The following is a 12,168-nucleotide window of genomic DNA, read 5'->3' on the forward strand; positions in this document are numbered from 1 at the left end:
GGCGGCCAGGGAGCTGAGCAGGGTCCCCGCGCCAGCCCCCGGCCTCCGGATCCGCAACCGCCGCCCCGCCCCCGAGAGACATGACTTCCAGGCAGCATTCCGACTGGATTCCCTACAGGTACGCGGGCGCCGGTCCCCACCTTCTCTTCAACTCGGGGGTGCGGCCCACCACCCTTCCAAGGGTCGTGTATGTGCATAGATGGCGTGGGGCAGGGTCGAAGGCGTCAGACCCAGGGCAGGCTGGGGACACTGGTCGGGGGCGCGGGGCACCTATACTCTCCTCATCTAGCCCAACACCGGGGCCGTGGGGTTGGAGACGCTGGTCCTTCCTACCCCAACTTTGGGGGCCCCTGTGGGCTGAACCTGCCCTGCACCACTTCTTACCCGCCAGGGTTGCTGGAAGGGACCAGTGCCCTGGGCCTTTTTGGGTCTGGCAGCTTCGTGTGTCCACCTGGGGAGGGAGTGCACACTACTGTGAGCCCCCTCCTAGGCCCTGCACACCGAGTCACATGCCATTATAGCAGTGCACACACCCGTAATCTGCAGGCATGCACCCACAGGACGTCGGTGCACTGGGTCAAAGATGCTCCTGCTGGTTGGTTCACACTCTCAGAGCGAGAATTCCTGGAGACAGTTATTCTGAACCAAGTGCACAGGCGGCTCACATACACATGCACCGTGTATCTCTCCACACACGCATACACTCACACGAGTGCAGTGCTACATATCTGCACACATACACATCCTGTATTTGGAGACTACCTGACACCTGCTACCCACTCACAAGTACTACTCATGTCTTTCAGATACTCAGAAATACACTTGCTAACAGTTGGACACACACCAACTCACAATACCTTGAATTGCCTTTACATGCACAAGGGCACTCAACAACCCAGGCACAGTGAGGGAAGCACCGCCATCCTGTGATCCCAGATGCTATGGTCTGTCCCAAGGACAACTGGGTTTTCTCACCTGCGGTGGGAGGTGGGAGGAGGGAAAGGGGTCTCTGGGGCTTCACACAGGTGCAAGCCTTTCCGCATCCACTCTGCCCCATTCTCTCCATTACCACTAGAAGGGAGCTTATTGCCATGGCAGCACAAGATCCTTGGCCACCCATTGGCTCCTTGGTTGCCATGGGCTACAGAGCTGTCTGGAGGCCTCCCAGAGAGGCATGTGTGTAAAAAGGGTCCCAGACTTCTAGGGTCCACTATGTTCTTGCCCGCCCAAGTACACATGCCGGTGGGTGGTGGGAACAGACCTTCAAGACCTGCCTTGTAACTGCCTGCTCTCTGGAAGGGATCTGATTCTGGTCACTGATAGAGAATAATTCTGACAGCTCTTCTGTGAGTCTGTCCAGACAGCGTCCAAAGTGGAAACCAGCTGAAACCGCCTGAGGCTTGTTAAAGCAGATCCTTCTGCAAACAAGCACCTGTCACTGTCCTGGAGATTCAGGGTTTCTCTTAAGAATTGTGTTTCTAATTTTGGTTCCCTTTGGGCCTTCAGGGCTTCCCAGGTTAGAATTTGTGGGTGCCTTTCCCACCAACATACAAGTCACCATAGGGTTTCCTGCAGACATGCAGTCACACCTCAGAGTCTCACTTAGACCAGGGACTAAGTGAGGCTCTGAGGTATGACATCAGGGGACCGGGCTGACTCAAAAGAGCTGCCACCCCACACAGGGCATTTAGGCTAAGGGCACAGGTAGTTCCTGGAGTAGCCTGGCTTTCTTGACACATGTGAGCTGACCTTCTAGAAGATAGCTCTACAAAGTACTGTTAACCTTTTCTTGCCACCTAGCAGAGGTGCCTGGATAGCTCCTGTGGGCTGATGGCCTCTGGTACTGTGGAAATACCTGTATGGGAATACATGTGGCAGAGTGGTGGCCACTGACTTAAGAGGGAGGGAGAGAGGGAGCTGCACTGTGGCTGTGGGTATGATGGCATGTCTAGGATCTGGCCGGCTGGAGGCCAGACCAGCTCATGGTTCAAGGAAGCCTCTCCCAGGAGCCAAGGACCAAAGCAAGTTGTAGAGTGATCATATGGGTCTTAGAAAAAGTTAGCCTCAGACTGGGGAGGGTTACGCCTGCCTCTGGGAAATGGGGACCTAGGGAGGTGGGTCGTCTCTGGGAAATGCTCTTTTCCAGCGAGTGCCTAGGGCAGTGGCATTGTGCAAAGAGTGATTTGGCACTTGCCCAGCCCGGGCCCAATTCTCCGCCTCCATTCCTTTCTTGGGCCCACACTTTCCACCTGGAGTACAGCATCCTGCCACCCTGAAAGCCTAGCCCTACAGAGCAGTTTGATACTCGTGTGGCCCTGCCCCGCTTGCTGTCTTATTGCTCTGTCACTCTGCCAGGATCTCTTCTGCTTTGCTGGGGTCTTTCTGAGGATGCACTGAGCCTAGGAAAGCACTGGACCTGGGGTGTAGGCTTCCAGAATGGAGAAACCTGGGCTGAGAGGAGATGCACGTTGCCTCTTGCATTAACTGGGCTGCTTATTGCAGTCACAGCCATATGCCTTTCTGATCACAGAGAAAACTGGGGCAGGAGGCAGGCAAAGCAGTTTACTTGCAGATGAGGGGGATGGGCACATGTGCACGTGCTTTGGCATGAGGTTTCGTTAATGTCACAGCATGTCAACTGGAATGTGTCATTTGGTTTGGGGGCGAGAGGTGAGTGGATTTCTTGTTAGCTCTGCTGGTTGGGGTTCTGCTCTCTCTCTGTGATGATGGTTGCACCTGCGTTCCCTGGGTCTGGCTCATTTTCTTTAAAGCAGTGACAGTTGCTGATAATCTTCTTAAGGGTAATTATGGCTCAGTTTATAATGATCATGGATTAATCTCACATTCTGATTTAGAAGGGAGCCATTTCATTTGTAAAGTTTAACAATTGGAATAATCTTTGCCTTTTTTTCTATTACATCTAATTCCACTTCTGCCATTTTCTCTTCACCGGTGTTCTTGAGGAGTGTTAAATACCCCTAGTTAATGACCTTTTATGAGTTGAAGGTAGAGCACTGAGAGGAAGGACTGTACTGGGTGGGAGCAATGGCTGGCCCTGTCCTCAGTACTGTCTGCATGGTCCTGCAGCTGTTACCTGGTGTCTCCCTTACCAGGCCATGAACACCTGGAGAGCAGGGACCTTGTCTGGTACTCGGCTGGGTGCCTAGCAGGACCCAGCACAGACAAGATGCCGCTTTGAATCTAAGTGGCATCCCTGGGTAGTTCTTAGGCCCTCTTAGCCTTCCTGGCCCCACGCCAGGTCTTCAGCACACCTGAGGGATATAGCGCTCTCCCTTCCCAGAGGGGCTTCCTGGAGTCTCTAGGTCACAGAACAAGGATCTCAGGCTGGAAGGGCCCTTACAGGCCGTGGAGTCCTGCGTGAATGCTTCTGTGCATCCCCACGTACAGCCTTCCGGGAGGTACTGGCTGTGGCCAGGAGAAAGGTCTCCCTGGGGGTGAGCCCGAGCATGTCTCTGGGTCCTCCTCCCCTTGGTCATTGTTAAGGTCATTGTCTCCCGTCATGTCCTTACCCTGCTTTCTGGGGAGCAGAATGACTACTGATTAAGCAAGACTCCTGATTCCTGCCGTTCTGCCTCTGGGGTAGCCTCAGAGGTGCCCTGGGTGCTACAGCCCACTGCTTCACCTGGTGACAGTGAAGAGGAGCAGAACTAGGTGAAAATCTCTCCACTCGTTCCCCAAGCTCCCTCAGGGTGTCGTCTTGTTGCTCTCTGCAGTTGAAGAAGCAGAGGAAACACAAGGTCGATAGAGGTGATTCAGGGACAGGGACCTGCGGATGCCCTCAGGCTGGTCTCTGCCCTCTCCCAGCACGGGTCCTGGAGCTGCAGGCAGTGTCCCAGATGTCGCCTGTCCAGCACCAAGCAGAGCGAGACTGTCCTGTTGCAGCTTTTGAGCCCTCCCCCATCCTCATGGGATGGCTTTGACTCACTGACTACTCACCTCAAAGGTCTCTGTAAATGAAACCCCAAAGTCCTCCCTCAGGCTGATGGCAAGCCCTGTCACCTCTATCTTGCCCGCATGGGTGGGCAAGACCTGGGTGTTGAGACCCACTAAGACTTGACCTTCTCCTGTTAGGTTTCCACTTCTGACATTCTTTGCTTACTTTCCGAAGCCTTCTGAATTCCTACTGTCGGAGTGAACAGTTAGTGTCTCTTCTACTTTGTCTTACTTGTAAGTCTGCTGAGAGGCCTGCCTTGTCTTCAGGTCATCAGTAAACACGCTAACCAAGAGAAGCACGATACTAAAGACCTTCTTTGACTGTGGCATGATCCATTGTTGCAAAAACCTTTGAATATTTGTCTAATTGGACTAGCTTTCCACTTACATTGCCTCATCTTGCTCACAAGTTATCATCTCTGGTCTCTGCAGTTCCTTGTGGAAGCCTGGCTGTCCTGTCCTCCCATTTCTTCCAATAGGCCTGAGGACATGTGCCCTGACTTGCTGGGAACTTGGGCTTGCTCCTAGTGGTCACTAACTCTCCCTTCCCCAGCTGTTCAGTTAACCCCGTCCACAGTCTTATGTTGACTCACCGATCGGCAGACCATAATTTCTTCCCCTCTCCGAACCTAAGGCTGCATCTGCATACTTCCGGCCTTTCAGCGACTCCTCTCCTTTTTGTTCTTTTGTTCTCTATGGCTCATGATTGCCTTTTGCGTGGCCTGCGTCACGTGCTTTAAGAGAGTGAGGCGGGGCATTGAGTCTGAGGTATCTTCCCCAGCAGTTCTGAATTACCAGAGCGGGGAGGGTATCTTGCCTTGGGCACAGGGTTGCAACCAGGCACCCTGGGTGGTCTTTCCTCCCCTGACAGCCTACTTTTCTGATTTCCTGGGTCCAGTAGGGGCAGCTTCCACCATGACGGAGGAGAAACAATGAGGGCAGGAAGGGAGAGGGCAAAGTGGGCATGGAAAGTGGGTCTGTCCATAGGTTGGCCTGGCCCCCACGCTCTGGTCAGCTCAGGTGGATTAGCTGGAGCATGTAGGGTGGGTCTAAGAAGTGCATGTGTGTGTTGGGGGCGGGGACCAACTTCTTAAATATGTTAGCTGTGTCTGGCTTTTTCAGCCCACGGGAGAGGTGCCCTTGCCCTCCTTTGTTGTCGAGTGTGGTTCACTCGCTCCTCAGATACGTGTTTGCTCCTCAGGGGAAGCAAGGGGATGCAGAAGGGGCTGTCTTCCTGGGAGGTAAAAGGGCCACCTCGTTGGTCCTGGGCAGAGTGGATGCCTCAGGGAAAGCAAGGGGATGCGGAGAAGCTGTCTTCCTGGGAGGTAAAAGGGCCACCTTGTTGGTCCTGGGCAGAGTGGATGGATTGGTGGACACAGCAGACCAGGTTTCTCTGACTCTCATGAGCCAGTGGCCGGTGCTTTCCTGGGCCTCTCTGGTCCAGCCCTCAGCAGGAGGTGATTATAATGAAGAAGCCACCAGGGTCAGTTGGAAGACCCATCCATCAGTGCCCTGTCTGCCGTCCGAGTCTCCTGGCGGGGCTGCAGCTGGCAGCCTGGGCTTGGCAGTGGTTCCATAATTGGAGCGCGAGTCATTAAAAAGCCATTACTGTCTCCTTTCATGGTTATCGTTTCAAGCTGCCTAGGATAGTGCCCATTAGAAAGAGGCAGGCCGGGTGTATTGGTGAGAAAGGAAGATGCCTAGGAAAGGTGCCGGAGTGGGAGATGAGAAGGCAGGGCCATCTGGTGGGGGGTGGGGGTGGCGGGGAGAGCGGCTGGGCCTGCTGAGGAGGTAAGAGGAGCTTCGGTTCTCTCCTTGGAGACAGCCATCGTCGTTGTCATTGTTCTCCACTACCCGCAGCTGTTTGCAGGAGATTCTTTGTTACTCACCAGGCATAGATGCTGTGTGATCCAGACACATTGTTGTCAGGCAGAAACACCCACCCAGTACAAGCTTATCCCTGCTAGGTGACTGTGGTCCACCTCAGACCTTTGCGGCTCTCATAGAAACACCGTGCTGTGCCAGGAACCTGCTTTACTCCATCGCGGTGCCCGTTCTTGGAGCCCCCTCGTTTAGGTGGATTCCTGTTGGCCTCCTGGGTGGTCTTGATCAGCCAGGCAATGTTCTTATTCACCAAGCACATGCTGCCGCCCCCAGCCCTGTGCCGTTCCTCCTGCTGCTCCACCGTGGTGGAAAGAGGTGGTGGACGGCTCTCTAGGCACTCCCAGGGTATCTGAGTTTCTGGAATTCCTTAGAAGCCCAGCCTTTGTATTCATCCATTTCTCTCTGAAAGCTGGTGGTTAAGTCTATTCTACCTATAATCTTAGCTGGGGACCAGCATTATTAAAGCTTGCAGCTCTTTAACCCCCATAAGGGAATGCAGGTGGGGACAGAGGAAGAGAAAGTAATGTTTTCGTGGAAAACAGCCTCCTTCCCCCCGGGCATAACTTGTGTGGAAAGCCCATGGCAGTGGGGCGGTGGCCTGTGGTAGGAAACCACCCCCTCCACGCCCCCTGTGCACAGATAAAGACATTATGGGAACACTGGGCAGTGAGGCCACTGGTTGGAACCACCTCTTGTCAGTCAAGCATCGAGCAGCTGCTGTGACCCAGCAGTTCCAGAGATGACTTTGCTAATGTGAGCTTATGTCTCAGCCGGATGTCCCCTTTTCTAAATGACCCATGCACTATGGATATTATCTTTTTTCTGCTCAGCCACGCCTGGTGCCAGGGATGACCCAGGTGACTTCCCTTGGCCCTGCCCTCTGAAAGTGCAGGTGGCTTGCATCATCCCAAAAAGCCATGAAATGGCCTCTCCTGCTGGCATGAAGGGGAGCCAGTACTACTGTCTTGCAGAGGTGACACATGCTCCTGTGGCCAGGCCACCAGCAAGCACATGACTGAGATTACAGGCTGCCCTGTGCGTGCCTAGGCACAGAGTTTGGCAAGGAGAACACAGTTAGATCTGAGGCCCCGTCGCTCCTGTCAGGTGCCACACGGAGCCCAGGTTTCAGTTTTCATCTGGATCCTGGCAATCTTGAATGAGTATATACTGCTCACACAGCAGGCCGTGGTGGACAGCGGTGTTTGGGACTGACCCTTCGAAGTCAGCAGATGTGTGAGCAGATGCTTTGCCCTTGTGTTATTCAGTCAGGCCATTGACTTCGGGAGGAAGAGTTGTAGTCTCCCAGACCTAGTAGAGCCCTTGGCATCCTGCCCACTCTGGTACTTTCCCCTTTCTTCAGAAGTCCTGCGGCCACTCTCCAGCCTGTGGTGCATGCCTTCTGTGATGGGACACTTTGACCAGGCCCATCAGCATGAGTTTTCAGGAGCTGGTTCCCTGTTCTCTGGTCCATGGGGAGTCCCAGTACAGCTCTGTACTCTTAGGCAGGTGGGAAATTTTAGGAAGACTGAGGTCTGACTTAGAAGCATGTGTAGTGGGTAGTGTTTTCTACTGTGCTCTGGCAACTGAGGGTTTGGGGAATGAGGCTGTTCTGTGCACGGCCCCAGATCATAGTTGGGGCTCCTCTGAGTGCAGAGCAGCCGGTGAGAATCAGGAAAGGCCTTCCAAGATGGCAAGCAGGAAAGATGGCTGCCACTTAGAAATATGCAGAATCCTCATCAGTTGTGTCCGGGCAAGTGCTGGTGGGCTGTCTGTGATCCATGAACTTCCAGCTACTCTTGGCTGGGTCCCTCAGCACACAGAGACATAAGTAATTTAGATGAGCTGAAGGGACATTTCAGGTCAGTGATTGTTCCAGCTAGAAGGGCTACTACTGCTCTCTGGAGGTGGTGGAAATGGCTTCACCTTGTCCTTGGGGTGATTTGACTTGATGTTTTCCCCTTCCACCGTACTCACCTGCACACAAGCATGCCCACTTCTTACGCAGATATTTGCATGCATGTATATGCGGTATGTGCTTACTCAGGTAGATGCACTCACACGTTTAGACACCTCCCGGAGTGTGTACGTGCACGAGATACACTTACAGCCTTACACACAAACCTCATGTACTCAAATATGTCTGTGCCAGTACCCACACACAGGTCTGGTTCGGGGACAGGCTCCAGCATAACTGAGGGTCCCTAGAGCTCAGGTCCTCAGGCTCCAACACCACCCCACACAGCTGTCCTGACCTTGGGTCTTATAGAATTTGGGCCTAGGTTTCATACATATGTCTTGGACTAGAAAGAAAGCGAAGTAGTTTGAGTTACCAGCTCCCTACTTGTTCTCTGCCTTCCTAGGAGGCCAGGTCAGTCTGTGTGAGATGACGCTGCCTGTCCCAAGACCTTGGGGACTCAAGGATTTGATGCCCTGGTGCTGCTTGACACCATGTCTGTGGCCAGGGAAGGGCCCAGTGGCTGGTTGCTGGACCACGTGTTGATGTGCTGTGTCCACTCTGCAGACATCCCTACCCAGTCCTAGCCCTGCCCAGAGGGACTGGTTTGTCTCTTAGCCTTACTCTCCCAATTGAGGGGACCCTCAGCCTCACTGAACAGTGTCAGCACCTCCACTCAGCCACCTAGAAAGCCAGAAGTTTGCTTTGAACAGATGGGGAGAGGTCTGCCCCAGAGGACCCAGCCTCCTCTAGCTGAGATGGAAAGACGAGGGGAAGAGCTGCTGAGAGCTGAGAGGGAGCCGGAGGGAACAGTTCCCTGGTCTGAATTCTGGCCTTGGGCTTGGCTTATTGCCCAGTGCTTCTGGACAGGTTCCCCTGCAACTCAGTCAGGCTCTGCTCATGGACCCAAGGGGAAAGTCTCCCCGTATTCTTTAGGGCCAGGCTGATTGGGCAGTCTTGGGGCCGTAGGGCTCCCCGCAGGAGGTAAGCTCCCAGAATGGCAGAAATAAGGCTCAAGCCTTTCGTCCCAGCTGGTTCCCAAGGAGTAGCTTCCCAGATAGTAGCCTTAACCCTTCCTCTCCCATGGTCAGCAGCCATGATGGGAGGGGTGTAAAGAACACAGATGTGCTGGGTGGGCTCTAAGCTGTATCTTGGCAGGTCATGGCAGGCCCTAAATACCCCTCTCTCCTTCTGCAGTGTCTTAGATGATGAGGGCAGCAACCTGAGGCAGCAGAAGCTTGACCGGCAGGTGAGTAAGGCTGGGGCCAGAAAGAAGGGTGGTCAGCACATGCCATCCTGGGCAGAGTCTGGGCTGGCATCTCCAAGGGGAAAGCGAGAGGGCTGCGCCTTTCCTGGGGCGCTCCTGACTAGTGGGGAGAGGGAGCCAGAAGCAGCTTTCTCTTCTACCAGCTCAGCATTAGCTCTGCCCAGGCCATGGGGCATCTGCCAGGCGGGCATCTGCCAGGCAGGCATCTGGGGTGACTGCAGTTGGAGGGCTGAGTGTGCTGTGATCCTGCCGGGGCAGCTACATTGGCTGAATTTTGCCTCCTTTTCCTGCAACCCAAGTCTTGGGATACCAAGGACATGAGGCCTTGGCCCCAAGTGCGTTTTGGACCCCATTGCGACCCTTAGAAGTGAGCTGAGCAAGCAAGGTCATCTCTCCACTCCCTGTCCGGGAGCCCTCCCTGGGTAGAGGCCATGGGCAGCCTTCTCCAGCTCGCCCACCTCTGTGCCTGTCCGATGCCTCTGTAGCGGGCTCTGCTGGAGCAGAAGCAGAAGAAGAAGCGCCAGGAGCCCCTGATGGTGCAGGCCAATGCCGATGGGCGGCCCCGAAGCCGGCGGGCCCGGCAGTCAGAGGAACAGGCCCCGCTGGTGGAGTCCTACCTCAGCAGCAGTGGCAGCACCAGCTACCAAGGTATGTGTCGCCTTTGGGACAGCCAGCCTGGGAAGGGCCCTGGGCGGTAGCTCCACACCCTTTAGGGACTTCTTGCTGACCTGGTGGCGAGGGGTCATCTGTCATGGTGTACCCAGGATGACTGGCTCCCAGCCCAGGCAGGCAGCTGAGTGGGGCGGGTGGAGGGCGGCTGGGACTTGAAGCCCTGGACTCCTGCATATGCTCAGGATGTTGGATCCTGGATCAGGTGCTGGGGCCAGAAACGGAAACTTTACGGACCTGGTCTCGGATCTGAATTTTTTTTACTGAGAGCAGGAGGCAGCTCCTAGGCACAGAACGATCCATTCCCCACCATTGTCCTGACTCCTGAGAGGAATCCATCTTAACATCCCACACCAGCTAGTGTCTCCTGCAACAGATACCTATTGCTTCCTGTCCCTGGGCTCCCTGCACCCTCAGTCTACCTGGCTTCTGACCTCAGGTCCCTGCACAGAGCCGTGGTGACCAGCGGCCTCCGCCTCTCCCATCTCTGCACACTCTGCTTCTCAGAAGAGCTCACTTGGCAGGGGATTCTCTGCAGCTCATCCTGGGAGTGTGGTGGTGGTGGGGTGGCTCCGTCACCTGCCTGAGCTTGGGTTCAGAGTACCCCAGACCTGGCAGAGGGTTGGTCTCTCTGATCCCAAAGGAAGGACTCAGACTCAGTCCCCACTGCCCACTGCTGGTGGAGGTAATCCTGGTGGCTTCTCTGTCAGCTGGTGGCTCGAAGACAGTGGCAAGCATCTGGCTTTTGCAGTTGGTAGGAATCTTAGCAACCATGGTTCTCCCCTCCTTCTGCGGCTTCCTCAGGACCTGCAGCCTCCAGCCACCTTGAGCTACTGGTAGTTGCCTCACCTCAGGGCCGACTGCGGGGCCCTCCCCACACCCCTACCCCACAGCATCACAGGCTCCACTAACCCAGCCCTTAGCTTACTGGGTCCCCTTGTCTGTGCCTTGGAGGGCAAACCTAGTGCCCACTCCCGGCACAGCATACTGGACAGCTTGGTGCTCTGTGTGTGCCCTCATCCCACTGAGGAAGCCCATTCATGTCTAATAATAAAGGCTGTCTGAGGGCTTTTGTCAGAGGCTAGGCACAGTGCTAGGTCTTCTACCTGTGTTATCTCATTTCTCACAATAACTCATCCCCACATGATCGATAAGTAAATGGGCTTTGAAGAGGTCACCAACTTGCCCACCGGAATGAGGCTTTGCACCCTGTTAACCACCTCCCTGATAGAAAGCTCCATCATAGTAGTTCCCCTGTGTGGGCTTCAGTTCGGCATCCAAGGCCAGAGCTTGTATGTACTCTACCTGAGAGGGCCCTTCAGAGGAGGGGGACGGGGGCTTCAGCCCAGCACTACTGTCTTGGACATGCAGCCCCAGCGGCTCCATGCAGAACTGGCCCCTGACCCCACCCTCTCCTGGCAGCCTCCTCCTCACACTTCCCCTGTGAGCACCATCCCAAGCATGGTGGTGGTGACCTGCAGAGAAGGCACCGGCCGTTGTGGGTCCTGTGGAGCCTTGGCCTGCCCTGTGGGCATCAGAGGCCAACATCGAGACTTGGAGTCCTGCAAGTCTCTCGTGTGTAGTCATTTGGGCAGGCGTTTCTTGAGTGTTGAACTGTGCCAGGCCTGCAGAAATGACCAGAGTCTGAAGACAGTTTCTGCTCATGCCACTAGTAGTCACTACTAGTGGTCACTTGCTCACTTGTGACAGTGAGCAAATCACACTCTGTGGTCTGTTTCCTCCCCCAGTAAGTGAGGAAAATTCTTTGTCTTGGGGCTTTGAACAGTGAAGCAGCCATGGTATTCCAAGGTCTAGTCAGCTGCATGCTAGTCCCTGCCGAGACTCCAGAGCAGGCTAGGCCATGCTGCTTCTCTGGGGATGCAGTCTTGCCCAGCTCTGAGGAGGCTGCTGTGCAGGTGGCTGGCTGACCTGGGGTTGGTGTTACCCAGAGTACCCCAACCCCACCTGCAGCATTAACTGCCTCCTCCTCTGCCTTCTGCCAGCTCTTGGTGTTACATACAAGGGGCTCATTCTCAGAGGAGGGTAAGAGATTTTGACAAAAACCAGAACTGGTGGTTTATCCTGGTAGTTTTTGACCTGCTGGCCATACTCATTCATTACACACACACACACACACACATATATACACACATATATATGTATGTGTATATATGTATGTATATATGTGTGTGTGTGTATGTGTGTGTATATATACATATATGTGTGTATATTCCAGCCTTTGTTGTATTTCACAGGAGACTTAATTATGCATCCCCAGAAACTACACTTTGCTCATTCATTAGAAGCCATATAGCTTTCTATATTCAGCCTAAATTCTGATGGTTCTTTCTCCCTAGCATTAATACCAGATGTCGTTTCGAGTTGGAGCAGGAAGAAGAGCCATGGATTGTAGAGGAAGAAATGTTATTAAGACATTTAG

At 54.3% G+C, this 12,168-nt stretch overlaps 1 protein-coding gene across 4 annotated transcripts in view; it reads left to right on the top strand.

Annotated features, from left to right (window-relative positions):
• TUB (tubby bipartite transcription factor) overlaps nucleotides 1-12,168 on the top strand; it is a 79,716-nt gene that overhangs the window by 53,784 nt on the left and 13,764 nt on the right. For 3 of the 4 annotated variants that reach the window (XM_025038779.1, XM_025038784.1, XM_025038782.1), the window contains exons 2-3: nucleotides 8,990-9,041; nucleotides 9,545-9,707. In XM_025038779.1, coding sequence (XP_024894547.1) covers nucleotides 8,990-9,041; nucleotides 9,545-9,707 — 215 coding nt within the window. Of the gene's footprint in view, nucleotides 119-8,989; nucleotides 9,042-9,544; nucleotides 9,708-12,168 lie in introns of all 4 variants that reach the window. The other variant, XM_015596725.2, reaches the window with a different exon arrangement.

This window comes from Pteropus alecto, unplaced genomic scaffold (genome assembly GCF_000325575.1).
Source record: "Pteropus alecto unplaced genomic scaffold, ASM32557v1 scaffold461, whole genome shotgun sequence".
Classification (NCBI taxonomy): Eukaryota; Metazoa; Chordata; class Mammalia; order Chiroptera; family Pteropodidae; genus Pteropus; species Pteropus alecto.